Source organism: Lissotriton helveticus, chromosome 4_1 (assembly GCF_964261635.1).
Source record: "Lissotriton helveticus chromosome 4_1, aLisHel1.1, whole genome shotgun sequence".
Classification (NCBI taxonomy): domain Eukaryota; kingdom Metazoa; phylum Chordata; class Amphibia; order Caudata; family Salamandridae; genus Lissotriton; species Lissotriton helveticus.
Window position 1 is genome coordinate 1,143,728,982 of NC_136063.1, and position 18,247 is coordinate 1,143,747,228.

At 44.3% G+C, this 18,247-nt stretch overlaps 1 protein-coding gene across 1 annotated transcript in view; it reads left to right on the forward strand.

Annotated features, from left to right (window-relative positions):
- The window catches only part of LOC144829032 (molybdenum cofactor sulfurase-like), a 1,966,499-nt gene that overhangs the window by 1,397,983 nt on the left and 550,269 nt on the right, over positions 1-18,247 (forward strand). Inside the window, exon 9 of the mRNA XM_078687750.1 lies at positions 3,144-3,306. Coding sequence (XP_078543876.1) covers positions 3,144-3,306 — 163 coding nt within the window. The remainder of the gene's footprint in view (positions 1-3,143; positions 3,307-18,247) is intronic.

An 18,247-nucleotide genomic window follows, 5' to 3' on the forward strand; every position in this document is an offset into this window, starting at 1 on the left:
ATACCATTATCCCGCAAGGTCATTGACCTCGCATACCATTATCCCGCATTTTTTCAAAACGCATGTGCATTTATCGCGCATGCCTTTACAAAGAATTACGTTTTAAAGGCATGTATGGTAAATGCATTTGCGTTGTGAAAACCACGATGACGAGAGAGGTAAGTGGGTTTGTGTTAATTTTTTCGTGGGTTAGTGATTGTGTAGTGTAGTGTTGTGTAGTGTAGTGTTGTGTTAGTGTAGTGTAGAGTTGTGGTGGTTGTTTAGTGTAGGGTCATGCTGGGGGTAGTGTTTTAGGGTTTAGGGTTGTGTTGTAGTGTTTGCGTAGTGTAGGGTCATGCTGGGGCTAGTGTTTTAGGGTTTAGGGTAGTGTTGTAGTGTTTGCGTAGTGTAGGGTCATGCTGGGGGTAGTGTTTTAGGGTGTAGGGTAGTGTTGTAGTGTTTGCGTAGTGTAGGGTCATGCTGGGGGTAGTGATTTAGGGTTTTGGGTAGTGTTGTAGTGTTTGCGTAGTGTAGGGTCATGCTGGGGGTAGTGTTTTAGGGTTTAGGGTAGTGTTGTAGTGTTTGCGTAGTGTAGGGTCATGCTGGGGGTAGTATTTTAGGGTTTAGGGTAGTGTTGTAGTGTTTGCGTAGTGTAGGGTCATGCTGGGGTGTAGTGTTTTAGGGTTTTGGGTAGTGTTGTAGTGTTTACGTAGTGTAGGGTCATGCTGGGGGTAGTGTTTTAGGGTTTAGGGTAGTGTTGTAGTGTTTGCGTAGTGTAGGCTCATGCTGGGGGTAGTGTTTTAGGGTTTAGGGTAGTGTTGTAGTGTTTGCGTAGTGTAGGGTCATGCTGGGGTGTAGAGTTTTAGGGTTTTGGGTAGTGTTGTAGTGTTTGCGTAGTGTAGGGTCATGCTGGGGGTAGTGTTTTAGGGTTTAGGGTAGTGTTGTAATGTTTGTGTAGTGTAGGGTCATGCTGGGGGTACTGTTTTAGGGTTTAGGGTAGTGTTGTAGTGTTTGCGTAGTGTAGGGTCATGCTGGGGTGTAGTGTTTTAGGGTTTTGGGTAGTGTTGTAGTGTTTGCGTAGTGTAGGGTCATGCTGGGGGTAGTGTTTTAGGGTTTAGGGTAGTGTTGTAGTGTTTGCGTAGTGTAGGGTCATGCTGGGGGTAGTGTTTTAGGGTTTAGGGTAGTGTTGTAGTGTTTGTGTAGTGTAGGGTCATGCTGGGGGTAGTGTTTTAGGGTTTAGGATAGTGTTGTAGGGTTTGCGTAGTGTAGGGTCATGCTGGGGTGTAGTGTTTTAGGGTTTTGCGTAGTGTTGTAGTGTTTGCGTAGTGTAGGGTCATGCTGGGGGTAGTGTTTTAGGGTTTAGGGTAGTGTTGTAGTGTTTGCGTAGTGTAGGGTCATGCTGGGGTGTAGTGTTTTAGGGTTTAGGGTTGTGTTGTAGTGTTTGTGTAGTGTAGGGTCATGCTGGGGGTAGTGTTTTAGGGTTTAGGGTAGTGTTGTAGTGTTTGTGTAGTGTAGGGTCATGCTGGGGGTAGTGTTTTAGGGTTTAGGGTTGTGTTGTAGTGTTTGTGTAGTGTAGGGTCATGCTGGGGGTAGTGTTTTAGGGTTTAGGGTAGTGTTGTAGTGTTTGCGTAGTGTAGGGTCATGCTGGGGTGTAGTGTTTTAGGGTTTTGGGTAGTGTTGTAGTGTTTGCGTAGTGTAGGGTCATGCTGGGGGTAGTGTTTTAGGGTTTAGGGTAGTGTTGTAGTGTTTGTGTAGTGTAGGGTCATGCTGGGGGTAGTGTTTTAGGGTTTAGGGTAGTGTTGTACTGTTTGTGTAGTGTAGGGTCATGCTGGGAGTAGTGTTTTAGGGTTTAGGGTAGTTTAGTTGTTTAGTGTATGCTAAAGGCATATTCGTTCTAAAAGTTTTCGTTATTTTAATTTGCGGCCTAATAGTACATGCAGGATTTTTTTTGCGGACTGATGGTATGCGGGATTTCGTCATATATTCGCTAATCATACTTTCTATGGCAAAATGAACCCCCTCATTTTGTTCCTTTTTAAATTAAATGTTTTAAGAGTTACCACTTTATTCCAATCAAGATGGCTTCAGGTGTGCCATACCTTTGTAATAAGTAGGACTGTTAGCACTCTAGTTGTTCTTTAGAACACTCTGGGACATTCTGTCATTGGGCTATAGTTGGGCTACATCTGGCTGATATTTGGGCTACATTTGTTTTTTTTGTCTCTGGTGGCCATCTTTGGGCTACATTGGGCTACATTGGGCTACATTGGGCTACATTTGGGCTCCAACATATATATAGCCCAATGTAGCCCAATATATGTTTTTCAAAGTTAATTTTCGTAAAAACCACTGGAGCCTATATCTTGAGACATAGCAAAGGCACATCGGGCTACCAGTCCCTACAATTTTGCCAAGTTTGGTGTAAATCCATTCAGCCGTTCGGGCTAAAAGTGAGGCCAACCGCCCTATGGAAAATTGCATGGGAAAAGCACGTTTTGGGACCCCCCTTTTTTCTCGGCCCCCCCTTGACGAAACCCCCCCAAATTTTCAGGGGCTGCTCAGAAACAAAATGTTCCATTTTCCTGAACATTTCAGCCAATTCTGTCCTCAAACGCCAAAGTTATTCGACATAGAATTTTCAAAAATCCCATAGGGAAAAAATCCTAACTATATATACCTACTGGCTATCGCCAGTAGGTAATGTGTGTGTATATATATATGTATTTTTTATTCTCTGACTTGTCATGTGTGTCTGTCATCTATAACCTTGTCCTGCCTGATTTTCTGAAAAGTATGTAAATTTGATTTTGTCTATTACAGTTGTGAAGCTATAAAAAGAGAAACGCCTTCGGAACGTTCACGTTCCTTTGCTATTGCTATATGGTCAGCCACGTTATACGTGCATACTCTTCACAACCCTCATAACTTGATCATATTTTAATTACAAAAAGCTTGTCTAAAAGCTGGAAATGATTCTTTTTGAATTTATATTTAATTTAACGCATTTTCTTTTTCCCTGTTAGATGGTTTCAAGAGGGCAGTGGATGTCTTTGCTTGATTCCTTTTATGTTGAGCTTGTCCTGCATCCAATACAGAGTTTTTGAGTGAATAATTGATGCGTCATATGCCCTTGTGGGTCATTCTCTTCTTCTGCGCCCTATCAGGTTTCCGAGTGGCCCGTTGGGAAGCAAGGACTGCTGTATGATCGTAATTGGATGATTGTAAACCAGAACGGAGTTTGTCTTAGTCAGAAGCAAGAGCCAAAACTGTGTCTGATCTACCCTTCAATCGACCTGGCGCAGGGGATAATGGTGATCCAAGCCGAAGGTTAGTAGGCCGCCATTTTCTAAATCCTGAAAATATGTGCACACGTTTAACTGTAATGAATCCAGGTGGAGGGCACAGTGCTGGAAGTAGATGGCATGCTGGTCTCGTGCTCGGCGCTGCTGTAATGGGAATGACACAGAAGCTGGAGTGATGGAGCTCGCTGTGTTGTCACTTGCAGTAAGCATGCATCAATAGGACAGAGCAGTCTGAAGGGTGTCATCAGCGATGACGTGGCAAGATCTTTGTGTTTAATGTGTTTGGATTCTGAGCATCTCATCGCACCTGAGATGAGATGTCGGTTATTTTTGCTTACTGGAGTGAGCTTCAAGGAGAGGTATGAATAAAATGTAGAACTTTGCAAGTTTTTCTGAAAAGCCTTATTTCATTTACTACTTTTTATGTGACAGTGTAGTTTGGAAGAGGGGAGCTGGATTCACATGCCATAGGGTGACCACAATTTTAAAGCAAAAAACCGGGACATTTCCCCAAAATAGAAGGACTACAATGTTACTTCAACACAGTGCACACACAGAATGACAGCGCTCATAAGCAAAAAATTACAGAAAAGGCAGAATAGAAAATACAGAAAATGCAATTTTTAAAGAAGCCAGTTGCATGCCTGTGCATTAAATTGCTTTCCTATAACAGCTGCTAACTATCCGCGCTTTGCGAAACATAAAAAAATACCTCCCACCCCTTTCAGCCGACCCTCTATAAAAAAAACGGGACATGAGCTGAATTTCCTGAAATCTGCCGGGATAGCTGCCGAAAAAGCGGGACTGTCCGGGCAAATCTGGGACGCCTGGTCACCCTAACGTCCCATCAAGTTAGATCCGGTTAACAGAGGAAGTGCTGTAGTCCTGCAAGGGATTTGACGTTGAAGTCCGACATCCGCCGGGCCCCCAATGATTGGCATGCCAGTTTTACCAGTGAACTGGAGACAGACGAGTTCTGCATCCTGGGGGGTGCAGGCTTGCCAACTCCCATGGTGCGTGACTGCGTGCGTGGTAGTGTGCCACACGATTTCGGCTCCCTTCACACTGTCACCAAAATCAAATTGTGGCAGGAAAGCATTGCACAGAGCACATTTCCAGGTCTTTTTGGAAGCTGTAAGTAGCCGATGCCCATTAAGGGGCACAGGGACATTCGCGCCAGCCTCAGTGACCTTGTTATTTTGGGTGGTGAGGGAGCATCAGAGGATTTGTGGAGGGCCTAGTGCTTCTCAGGTAGCTCCAGGCTGCCACCTTCAAAGTGATGCCCACTCCTCACCTGGTGAAATATTTAGCTGTTTGGCAGGTTTGAGGGTGCAATGCAGTTACTTATGCTTGGTCTGCTGCTCCTCCTCCTTCCCAGCCGATCTCTCACTGTTCAGATAAAAAGATTCATTCCACAGCCCTGATGTGGCCGTCGTGGATAACTCGATGGTCAGGTAATCTGAAAGGTTCCCTCCCAACATCGTACCCTTTGCAAAGGCATTATCGCTGAATTTAGCTCTACCTGACCCACCTGGTTGATAATTATTCTAAGATCTCCAGAAATTCCACATGATAAGCCAGTGAGCAGATGCCAGATAACGATCGGCTGAGGTTGGGCCTTTCCATAACACATGGTCAATCTCATCGCAAAACATGATCTGTTTCATTAACTTAATATACTTTAGTTGATTTTTAGGTTTTGTCTCGAGGCAGTTTTATGTCACCAGCCTAAATGCAATTTAAAAGATTTGTAAATAAATGCACATATCTCCAGATATCCACTTACTGAAGATTGCAACAGTTGTTCTCTGTGGCAAGAAACTGTAGAACTGAGTCTGACATGGTAGGGTCCTGCTCATGATCTACTGAAGCTGGCCATCTGATGGAAAATTCCCTCCTGGATATTTCAGCATGTGTAGTTAGCTCAAGGCAGACATTAATGCAATGGTGATGAAAGTGAAACGTGCTTTTTAACTAGAGTCTGGTTGCAAAGCAGAGACACCAGATATAAGATCTGGCATACTTTGTATCCTGTAGTTTAAAGGCCTGATGTATAGCTGTTCAGTACTGGCAACATCACCAACTTCTAAGACAATCCTACCTCTGAAACAGAGTCTCCTCACTCAATTGCCTACATCATTGGAAAAGTATCATGTAGGAGATTGGGCTAAAGTCCAGCCTTAGCATTTCCCTTCAGATATTGCAGGATTGTCCTTTTCCAACTAATTCTAAATCAGATCTCATGTATTTTTGACCTTGTTCACACTTTCTTCTGCTGGCGGCTAAGTGCTTCAGTCATAGTTTCTGGAGTTCTGCTCATCTTGCTCCTGCTCATTCCCCCCCCCCCCCCCCCCCCCCGCTAATCAGGAGCCCAATGCACGTCTTCTCTCTTCATAGTTTCTGCAAAACATAAAAATGACGTCAAAAGATGGCAGAAATAGAGAGAATAGAAAGTGTGTGCTGTGAATGAAGCTTTCCATTGTGTACTTAAAGTATAATTTTGAAGGATTTGACTGGAAGGTTAGATGTAAGAATACAAAGAACATGATTTTATGATCTATTCTTTTATAATTAATTCATATTGAATTGAACATCTCAGGAGTGCAGTTGTTGATGAAGTAAGGGGAAGATTTCTCTTACCTTAACAAATGGGTTATTGGTAAGGACCTTTTGAATTTACAGAGTTGTTTGTGATTTTCCATTTCGCTCTAACATGACCTTATAGTGCTGCATTTACAGTTTTATTAATTAATTGTTAAGAATGTGAAAAAAACCTGGTTTTGAAGGACTGCGGCGGGGGACTTTTATATTTTCTCCTGAAACACTGTCCGAATATTCTGAGAATTTCTAAGATATTGTTAGCACTCTTCATGAGACTGACATTTAGAATTTAGACGGTCTTCTTTAGGGTTCTGTTAAAATTCTGTATTTTCGAGTCTTCATGACTAAAATGTGCATTGCTCTATAACATTTTATTTATGATCCTGTATTAAACCTTTCATTGTAGATTTAATCTTGAAGTCAGTTCTTGAGTGATCCCAGGTTCTAAACTGGTTATACTCTGCTATATTTGTGGGAGTGAAGGGGAGAGTGGTCTCTTGCAGCCAGATCTACGAGAAAGGCTGCAGAGCTGAACTGACTAATGTAAATATTAGGATTTTGCGAAATAAGGGTTCAAGAAAGGATTTGGGTTCGGCTCCTACAGTTTTACTAACCAGACCAATGACAATATTAATTCTTAAGCAAACTACAGGCAGAAATAAATCAATTGGATTAACCCACCTGCATTGCAAACAAATCCTCATGGTCCCTTAAAAGGGCACAGCACCCAGGTTTATGTTGTACAGTTCCCAGCACCTTCTCTTTTGAACACTGCACCGTCTTGTCTTCAGCATCCTTTATTGTTATGCAAACCAAGGAGATTATAATTGATTTGCTTTCAGAAAGGCCTTTGTGGATTAATTCATGACAATGACTGGGATTCTACACAGGTTCTCAAGAAAGCAATAGACTCATTAGGAATGAAACCCAAGGAACCACCACTTTTCTATACTCATTCGGTACTCTGATTCCTAGTTTGGACATAATGGGTTTGGTCCTGTTTGATATACTCACATTAAAATCATCATGTAGCTAAATTGAGATGAACCATTGTTGACCCGTGCTGCAATTTATAGCGAGCAAAGAAAAAAATGTGAAGCAAAAAAACAGACAATGGATGTAGAGAGCTTGCTGAAATCCCCTGTAAATAAGTATCATCTAAAATAGTAGTAAAGTCAGAAGTCTTGACTAACGCTAGGCCTAAAAACCGGGCACTTTTGCATATAAAAGTCAGGCGCACAATTTTTTTCACAGATATCCCCCTGTGCTAGAATTGCATTTTTTGCAGGAATTGCATTTTTGTGCAACCAGTAAACTGTTTTCATATTAGAGGAGCAGTAAGCCTCGTTTACTGAGATGTTTTTGAAGGAGAGACTCCATGGTACTACCAGATGTGACACTGTTTAAATTACTCCGTGGTGGCATGTTGATGAATTTAAGAACTTTGTGCAAAGTGTTGACTGTTCGGAAAAAAGTCACATTCTGCGAATTCCAGCTGGCACTTATCAGAGAGGCACACCACGGAGTATGATGGAAAACAGACTACCGTGTGCCATGAGCTGTTAATGTTCTGCTCCACAGTCGCACACACACTCTGCTACTACACCTTGGTCCCCTTTGGTGTCAGCCCCTGTCGCCCCCTCACCACCATGTTGAGTGCACTCATATCAGCATCTCAGCCAGCGTTTCAGTTATCAGATGTAACACAATTATAAGACCTTTGTGGGGAAAACAACTGTTTTTGTGGCAGTGGTGAATTTGGTACAGACGTCAGGAGTTTAAGACTCCAGCGGTGTGCAAAATCGATTCAGTGGGCTCAGATATTATTTGGTTTTATTCCAGGCAGCTGTTTATAGACCCCTTCCTTAAGACTAATAGTAATTCCCACAATTAAAACCATATATTGAAACATGCATTAATTTAGTCGTTAGTTAATTAGTGTGTTTCTTTATTTATTGTGCAGTTTTACAAAAAACTGCTTGTTTTATGTAAACTATTTCAGACTTGACAGTGGTGTAAGTAATTCAGCAAGGTAGGGAGTTAGACTCCAAGTGCCCATGTTCAAAATTCTTCAGGTGCTGTGACCCCTGTTCTGTGTTTAATTCAATATAGCTTCACCAGCCGCCGAACACCAGCACACCCTACCCCACCTACTCTACCTGTCAGAGCAGAACGCAACCACCTCAGATGCATACTACTCAACACCCGCTCCTTCCACAAGCATGCCGTCGAACTCTGGGACTTACTCGACTCAGCCTCCCCGGACGTCGCCTTCCTAACAGAGACCTGGATGAACCCCTCCTCGGCCCCCGACATTGCCATATCCATCCCAGCTGGATACAAGATCACAAAAAGGGACCGCACCAACAGACCAGGAGATGGAATCGCCATCATTTACAGGAACACCCTCAGAGTCTCGACCCTCACGACAGACAACTCCAGCACCGCCGAACACCTGCACTTCCAGATCCACACCGACTCCAACACCACCCTCAGAGGAACGCTTGTTTACAGACCCCGGCCACAGTTCATCTCCGACATCGTCAGCACGTACGCTCTTGCGTCCACAGACTACATCTTCCTCAGAGACCTGAATTTCCACCTCGAGAATCCCGACAACAGCAACTACGTCACCCTTCTTGATAACCTCGCCAACCTCGTACTCAAACAGCGCATCACGAGCCACACCCACACCGCCGGACACACGCTCAACCCCATCTTATCAGCTAGCAACCACGTGACCTTCAGCCACACCACTGAACTACACTGGACCGAACACCGCTGCGTCCACTTCACCTTCAAGAAACCCACCACATGCCACCATCCGCAATGGATCTCCTACCGCAGCTGGAACAAGGTCACAGAAGACCAGCTCATCACCGCCTTTGCCCGAGACCCACCAACAGACTCCACCGATACCGACACAGCCGCCAGCAACCTCAGGCAATGGATCGACGACTGCGCCAACACTTTCGCCCCGATCAAAAAATCCTCAAACAGACGCACCGTCAGAAAGGCCAACTGCTTCACCACTGACCTCCATGAATCCAAATGGGCTTGCCGAAGACTCGAGAAAAAGTGGTGCCACGTAAAGACACCAGACAACCACGCAGGTCTAAAGAACGCCAGCCACAAACACCACCAACTCATCCGAGCCACCAAAAGGTCCTCCTCCAAGGATTGCATCGACAACAACGCACACAACAGCAAAGAGGTCTTCAACATCGTATAGGAGCTCTCCAACCCCAGCTCCAGTTTCAACGACATTCCGCCATCGCAAGACCAATGCAACTTCCTAGCTACCTTCTTTCACCGCAAGATCGCGGACTTCCACAGCAGCTTCCACACTCAGACCCTCCCTACAGCCACCGACACTGCAGACTCACCGCCCCCGAGCCTCAGCAAACACCTGCTTTCCTGGACCCACGTCAATGACGACAACGCCATCAAGACCATCCACTCTGGTTCGCCATCCGACCCCTGCCCTCACCACATCTTCAACAAAGCAGACTTCATCATTGCACCCCAACTCCGGAAGATCGTAAACAGCTCCTTCGAGATGGCCACCTTCCCAGAAATCTGGAAGCACGCTGAGAACAACGCCCTACTCAAGAAAACCACAGCGGACCCAATTGACCTCAAGAATTTCTAACCCATCTCCATTCATCCCTTACCGGAGAAAGTCATCAAAAAGATCGTCAACAGGCAACGGACCCATGAGAGGATGACTGCGGAGAACCACGCCTCTGCTTAGTCGCAGTGATGATCACTGCCCCGCCCCCAGCGATGGCAGACTGTCCTGACGGCTGGATTGCTAGGCGTCCTCGAGTTGTTGGATTTTAATCTGTCTGAAAGACGGAAAGCGGAAAGGCGATTTGCAGAGCAAGTGAAACCGGGTGGAAGCTGGCGAAAGGAGTGGCAATTCATTCGAGCGGAAGGTTCCGGCTGGCTGAGACTTCTCAGTGGATTGCTGCCTGCTGTTTTGCGGTAAGATCTTGATTTCTGACCGCGGAGCACACAGAGTGCGGCAGAGCAAGAAGAGCAAGAAGAGCAGAGTAGAAATTTGGTCTCAGCAAGGCCCCTGGAGGTAAATTTGACGGGAGCATTTTTTTTACGGAGTCTGGGAGAGGAAGTTAGCGGTAAAGACTGGCAGCCCCTGAAAATTTACTGCATTCTGGGAGATTGAGTTCAAGGCAAAGACACTTGCAATGGGGAAATATTAAATACTCGCCCTTCCAAAGTTAAGACTCGGCGACTTCTAGCCAAGGAAGTGCGAGAGGCAAAAGAGGCAACTCGCTTGGCGGGGTTGGAAAGCACCTCTCATGTACATGGCCTGGACTCTACATTTGAAAGCTCCGAGGGAGAGGACGGAAATTCCGCTGCTACAGCAATAGTTACACAACAGCCAGCTCAGCAAGGGGGAGTCCCTGGTAAGGCTGGAGTTTCTACAAGACCTCCTTTATGCTTGCTTGCAGAACAAGGCGAACTGGAGGTGCAAAAGAGTGAGCCCCACGAAGGAACTCAAACAATTTTCACTCTTCCTTAAAAAACCTATCCCGCAGGCTTCCTCTCCTAGTCCTAGTTTGTCCACACAGAACACTCAGGAGCATTCCGGAATCGCCGGAGCCACAGTAAGGATTGATGTACTAGATTGAGGTTCTGGAGTCTCAAGATCGGATAGTGCACAAGTACATCCAAATGCCCCAAATACTGACTCTATTATTAATATTGAAATACTTGACCAGCGTAACTCTTCCCATCACATCAAAGAGACTGCTCTATTCACTAACCATCGCGGGATGTTTGCAGCTAAATTGTTTGACTCTGAAAATGTGCAGGTCTGTGATCAGGTTATAGATACTTCTAAGAGCTTAGGTATTGCACCAATACCACTGGTTCAGCCTATAGCCCCTCAACAGGAGGAGTTGGGGCAAGGAAGTCTATCTCCTGTCATAAATCCGGCCAGCCTCAGCCCCATCCATGATGCTAACCTCAATTCTAACTTAATGGTTGAGTCAGTGGGGCAGTTTCAAATGAGCATCAAAGACATGTTAAATCTGATTTTAGAGGAGGTTCGCGTTTTGAAAAAAAACGCAGAAAACAGAACTGGCCTCCCTCAATCTACGTTTAGAGAAGATTGAAAGTACAATGGAAAGTTTTCCAGTAAAGCTTCTGGAGGCTGAAGAGACGATATCAGCCTTGGAGGACCAGTTATTTTCGGTTATGCAGGAGGTTAAAGCAGCCGCCAAAAGCAAACATGCCTTGGAGAACAAAATGGAAGAGTTGGAGTACCACTCTTGAAGATCGAATATCTGTATAGTAGGTGTTCCAGAGGGAGTGGAAGGGTCCCACATCCTGCAATGGGTGAACACTTTTATTAAGCAAAGAGTCATTCCCAAATTTCAAGGCTACCTTACGATCACGAGGGCTCACCGTGTTCCGGCTCAACCATTCCCCAACTCGTCACTTCCACGTACTATTTTGATAAATTTTGCTGACTACGGCATAAAATAAACAATTTTAATGAAAGCGATTCAGCAGCGGCAATTTGTGGTAAACGAGACAGCCAAGTGTCGAATTTTTTTGGACATGACGGCCGCAGCAGCCCGTCGTAGGAAGGAGTTTGTCAAAATTCTTCACCTATTCAAGGCGAAGGGGGCACAAGCTGATGAAAGGGAAATGTTTTATGTTTACTGATGTAGATGCAGCTCAGGAATTTCTAAAAGAGATCTCTCAGGATCCGAAGGGCTAGAAGGGCTAATAATAGTTTCTGTATAATTCTGTATGATTAGTTCTTCTGTTATGTCTTTTGCAGGGGGTAAGGGTAACATAGATCTCTTGTAAAGATCTTTTGTAAAAATCTTAGGATGGAAAGGAATGGACTGCTGACTTCTTTTGTTATGAGGTCAGAATGGGGAGATAAAGCATCATATTAAGTTTAATTGCTAGGTTTAATTGTAAGGGTCTTGTTGGGGTCTTGTATAAGGTATGATGAAGAAGGGTAGCCCACATTGCTGGGGAGAGGAGGGCAGGATCACCAGGGTGTAATGACATGACACCCGAGTTGAATTGGGGGAGGGAGAAGTGGAGGGTGTGGTGGAGGGAGGAATGTCCTTTTTTCGGGGGGGGGAGGACACAGTATAAAAAGGAGACAAATGAAGCCAGTTATTTTTCAAGCTTATGTTGATTATTTGCATCTATTACTAAGTGACTCTAGACAGATGGGGGGGGTGGATTAAGCTTATTGGTTTTGTTTTGCATATGGCTAACAGGTCAATGTTGAAAGTTCTTTCATTTAATGTTAATGGTCTGAATAATCAGAGAAAAATGCGTGCCTTTGAAATGAAATGTGGCTAAAAACTGAAAATCCGGGGGTGATTCTCTTGCAAGAAACCCACATTCCGATTTCAAAACTCCCAGAATTTTCTATGTTTAAATCTTGGGCAGCCTATAGGGGATTTTCGTCGTCCTCAGCCTCTCATAGAGGGACCGCCATATTTAAAAATAAAAACGTACAAGCAGATTATGTTAATTCTGGTAAAGATCAACAGGGGCAGTAGTGCTGGGTTACATGTTCTTTTAGATCAAGATTAAGCCCATTGACATTTGTTAGTTTTTATGCACCTTTGGAAGATAATTCTAAAGCATATGAGGAGCTGTGCCAATCGCTGACTCAGGTCCCTGACGATATAATTGTGGGGGGGGGGATTTCAATATTTTGATGAACCCCCATTTATATTCCTCTGTGCATGGGAAAAGAGAGACAAAACCTAAGTCTATTAAGGTCTTGCAAAATTATGGAGTAATTTTAGATCTGGTTGACCCCTGGCGAGCAGCGTTCCCCTCGGAAAGTAAATGTACGTGCTGGTCAGGTCGGTTTTGCTCTTCATCCCGTATTGATTTTTTGGGGATTTTGCAGTGTTGAAATTTTTTTCAGCAAAAATTCTTTTATAATGATTTTTCCGATCTTGCAATGCTGGCACTGGAAATCAACTTGGGGGGAGGTATGAGACACCCGAAGCGTTGGATGTTAAATAAACAATACTTTAATGATGCGGATTGGGTGAAGTTTATGGGGCCGGAGATTAAAGAATTCTTAATTCAGAATATTCAGTCTGCCGCTTTAAATGTAGTATGGGACTCACTCAAGGCTATTGTTAGGGGGTTAATAATAGGAAAAGAAACAACAATTTAAAAAAAGCTAGGCTTGATAAGGAAAAATTGGAAGATAAGATCCAAGTACTCCATGAGGCGTTTCTATATAATCCCTCTGCTCCTATTAAAACACGGCTTGAACAGGCCAAGTGCGAGCTTTATTCTGTGTATTACATCCAAAGCGAAACTATTTACCAACAGTATCTTCAGAAGACGTATGAAGAGAACAATTTCACTGACAGACTCTTGGCTTGGCAGGCCAGAGAGCAGGCAGCTGCAAACCAAATTAAGTCACTAATTTGCCCCTTGACTGCCGTGTGTACAGAGGACCCAGTGAAAATTGGGGACATAATGTTTAATCATTATGCGGCTATTTATGGTAAGCTTCAGATGGTGGATGACCGTTTATTAGAAACATTTCTCCATGATAATCCGCCACCAATACTTTCGGAAATGGAGAAATCATCGATGGTTAATCCCTTTTCCTTGGAAGAGCTGGAGGAAGTTGTGAAGAACCCACCTAATAGGAAGGCTTGTGGCCCGGATGGGCTTCCATCTGAATTTTATAAAGTTTTCTTTGATACATTTTCAGAATGTTTTCTTCAATTGATAAACTCTATGTTAGAAGGAGGGGTAGTTCCTGAATCCTTTAGACAGGGGAATATAGTGAGTTTTGTGAAGAAGGATAAGAATAGGAGGGATTCCAATTCTCATCGCCCAGTAACGCTACTTAACTCTGATTATAAAATCGTCACCAAACTTTTATCACTTAGGTTTAATAAGTATGCAGCGAATTTGATTCATTTGGATCAAAATGGGTTTATCGCTAGCAGACAATTAGCTACTAATACCCATTTTTTGACAGAGGCTTTGGAATATTTCGATACACAGAAGATACCCGCCTTAGTTTTACTTCTGGATGCCGAGAAGGCTTTTGACCTCGTGGTTTGGGAGACACTGTTCACAATTTTGCAGCATTTTGGCATCCCATCGCAATGATATTTTTGATCCGTAACCTGTATGTGGACGCCGTAGCCAATGTAGTTATCAATACGGCTGTGGCAGGGTCATTAAAAATTAAACGAGGCACAAGGCAAGGGTGCCCTTTATCGTCAGTTCTGTTTGCCTTTTTCATTGAGCCCTTAGCAATAGCCATTTGGAACTGTGCTGATATCTGCCCGCCAATTCCATCAATGCCAACATTAAAACTGTACACAGACGACATCATACTCATAATTAAACCAACAATTGAGGTACAAGCAAAGGTTTTCCAGTTGTTTGAAGACTTTGAGGCATTAGGTGGCTATCGTATAAATAAGGGGAAGACCGAAGTATTACAATGTGGGAGGGTAGCTTTAGATCTGCACCCTGACATTTATAACTCTGTAAATATAAACCCAAAGAGATATCTGGGGGTATTTTTTTCTGAATCTGTCGACGATTTATATCAATTGAACTTTGTTCCTCTTATCAAGAAAGTTCAGGGTTTGTTTACTCGGTGGAGCATGCTCCCCATTTCTATTTTGGGACGATTGGCCTTAATTAAAATGTCTGTCCTTCCGTTATTTAATTTTTTGTTTTCCTCAATACCATGCACTTTATTAGGTTCCTTTTTCACTCAGGTAGAGTCCATGTTTACAGCATTCCTCTGGGCAAAGAAAACCCCTCGAATACGACTCAGCACTTTATATGAGGATTTGGATCAGGGAGGGTTAGCCCTTCCAAACCTTAGGGATTACTACGATGCTTATTTTGCACAATATTTATCTAGATTTAAACCTTCACCGCAACCACACTTTTATTGTAATAATTTTATGAACCTAATCTGTAGAGACAGTCAAATCCACTCCCCTTGCTGATTTTTAGATCCCCGAAATTGGTGCGTTATAAGTGCCTTCATTTGTTTTTTTAAACGACAGGCTTTTTTCAAAAAGTAAACTATTCCTGTAATTAATTCAGCTACACTGTTAGAAGGAATCCTGCCTTGCGCAGGGGTAAGACAGCCTTTATATCTAGCGTCAAAATTGGCAGTGACTGGGTTTACCAAAGTATTTGACTTTTTAAGAAATGGAAAATAGATGACAGTAGCTGAGATGTCACACTTGATGTCAAATGACTTTATTTTGGTAAATTCATATAGCATTTTACATATATACTTTGCAGAAATAGATGTTCCTTCTTTAATTGAACAGAGCCAGCTGGTTGATGAACTACTAGTTAGAGTATCAGATAAAAAACCAGGCGCCTGGAGGAAATACCTAACCTCGAACAAGGGAGTGGATCTTGAGTTAAAAGCTATTAAAAAAATAGTCGGATCATGAGAATTGTGAGATGTCTTCCCAAATCTGGTCAACCATTAATAATCTTAATTTTAGCACATTGAGAGGGGCAAATTGGCGTAGGATGTTGTTTTTTAGCAAATGGTTGTTGTATCGTACCCCTCATTCTCTTTCAAAAATGTATGCTAATCAGTCCTCTCAATGCTTTCGATGTATAAATCATCCATCAGCCAATCGGTCACATATTATGTTGGGCTGTCCAAAAGTCTAAAAGTATTGGGTAGATCTATTTAGTTATTTGGAACAGGAATGTAATATCCTATTGGCAGTGAACGATAAATTGATTTTATTTGGTTTTGATCCCGACCTTTCTTTTATGGACGCAATGATTACATTTTTGTATATAGCAATGGCAGTAGCAAGGTCGCTGCTATTGCAAAAATGGCGCACAGATTTGATTCCCTCGGCCTTGGAATGGGGCCATAAGATGAAATTGGTTAGGAAAAGTGAATGCATTTTTGCACTACGGATGGGTAGTATTAAGAAATTTAACAAAATATGGGGTATCTATTTTGATTAAAACAGGGGGGTGAGACTGTCTTTATGTTGTTTCTGTAGGTAGGGTTGTGGTTTTGAATTTCTATGAATTCTTTGATTGTGTAAATGTTTGTATTGATCCTTGCTGCATGTTTTATTAATGTGTTATGAATTTGTCTAAATTGTCCTAGAGGAGATTTTTCTTATAGTGTAATGATGCAATATTTATTTATATGTTTATGTTTTAAATTTCCGGCTTCAATAAATTTTTTTTTTTAAAAAGAACAGGCAACTGACCCACTTTCTCGAGGAGAATAACATCCTGGACCCGTCCCAATCCGGATTCCACAGCAATCACAGCATCGAAACCTCCCTCATCACAGACGACATCAGGACCCTACTGGACAATGGCGAAACCAAAGCCCTCATCCTCCTGGATATCTCAGCCGCATTCGACACCGACTGCCACCACATCCCACGTACATGCCTACACGACGCAGGAATACGCAACAAAACCCTGAACTGCACCACCTCCTTCCTCACCAACAGAACCCAGAGGGTCCGCCTCCCCCTTCCACACCGAAGCCACCAAGATCATCTGCGGCATGCCCCAAGGATCATCCCTAAGCCCTACCCTCTTCAACGTCTACATGGCACCGCTCACCAACATCGTCCGCTCGCACAACCTCAACAACGTCTCCTACGCCAACGACACTCAACTGATCCTCTCAATCACCAAAAACCCTGCCACTGCAAAAACCAACCTCCACGAAGGAATGAAGGCCGTCGCCAGCTGGATGCAGACCAGCTGCCTGAAACTTAACTCGGACAAGACAGAGGTCCTCATCCTTGGATCCACTCCCTCCGCCTGGGACGACTCTTGGTGGCCAGCCACCATGGGAGCCGCACCGACACCCACCGACCATCACCAACCTGGGGTTCATCCTGGACTCATCGCTCTCTATGACCAAGCAAGTCAACTCCGTCTCCTCCTCCTGCTTCAACACCCTCCGCATGCTCCGCAAGATCTACAGATAAATCCCCACCGGAACCAGAAGGACGGTCACACAAGCCCTCGTCAGCAGCAGACTGGACTACGGCAATGCCCTCTACGTAGGGACCACGGTACGCATACTGAACGCCTCAGCACTCCTCATCCTCGACATACCCCGCCACACCCACATCACTGCCCACCTGAAAGACCTGCACTGGCTCCCAGTCAACAAGATGATCACCTTCAAGCTCCTCGCCCACAAAGCACTGCACAACACCAGACCAGCATACCTCAACAAGTGTTGCACCTTCTACACCCCGAACCGCCTTCTTCGCTCTGCCGACCTCGCCACCATCCCACGCATCCACAGGACCTCTACCCGCAGCAGATCCTTCTCCTATCTTGCCGCCAAGACACAGAACACCCTCCCCACACAGCTGCGACAGACCCAGGACCTGCTGACCTTCAGGAGACTCCTCAAGACCTGGCTGTTCGAGCAGTAGCTGCACCCAGTGCTTTAAATGAGCCGGTACTCACCAGTACTGAGTACTGGCACTTTTTCATTTTCTCCCCTTGAGTACCGGCACTTTTCCTAGAACAAAGAGAGTACTGGTACTCATGAGACCTGACTTCAACCCAGGCAGCTCTTCCTTCATCTCTTCACTACCTCTGCAGCACCTTTAACAAAAACTGCACTGAATTAATCACAGGAGCTCTCGTTACCAAGAACCAGCTGAGCTGCTTTGGAAGTTTGGAATCATCAGAGGGGGGGAAGCGGGGTGGGGGATCTGCAGAGTGGTTATCGGATCCATTGTTCTTTCACAGTGCGGCTAATAGGGGGCTGTAAAGTCAAATGGGTGGCGGTGGGATGCACTGTTCAGGATTGAATATTCCAGCAGCGTTTCATTTAAAAGTAGCTTCATGGCTGTGGGAGTGATTTTATCTAACAGCGGCACATTACACGCATCTGAGGACAGGCGCCAGCTGGCCTGCCCGTCTCAACCTTGACCCCTCCCGGGTACAGGTCTCGCTGGCCTGCACTGGGTGTATGATCCACCAGCACTTATTAAGCAAGTGCTTCACTGGCTACCATTTCAACTGGATCTATATTTCCAGAGTCCCTCTTCATCCTAAAACTCTATCTTTTTGTGAACTGCGTTCTTTCTGCAAAGTAGAATAATGCCTCATTCGAGTAACAGTAACTCCTTCCAGAATGACTCACGTAGAGGGACGACGAGGCACGGCTTTCGAAATTATGGAACGTGTTTCTTTATATGGGCTAAGTTCCAAGTGTTTGTGTACTTGGTTGAGAAAACAAGTGGGTGCTGGAGGAAGGCACTGAACTCTGGCTGCTGTTTCAGAATGAGTCTCAGGAATGAACCCAGCTCACTCGGAAGAAC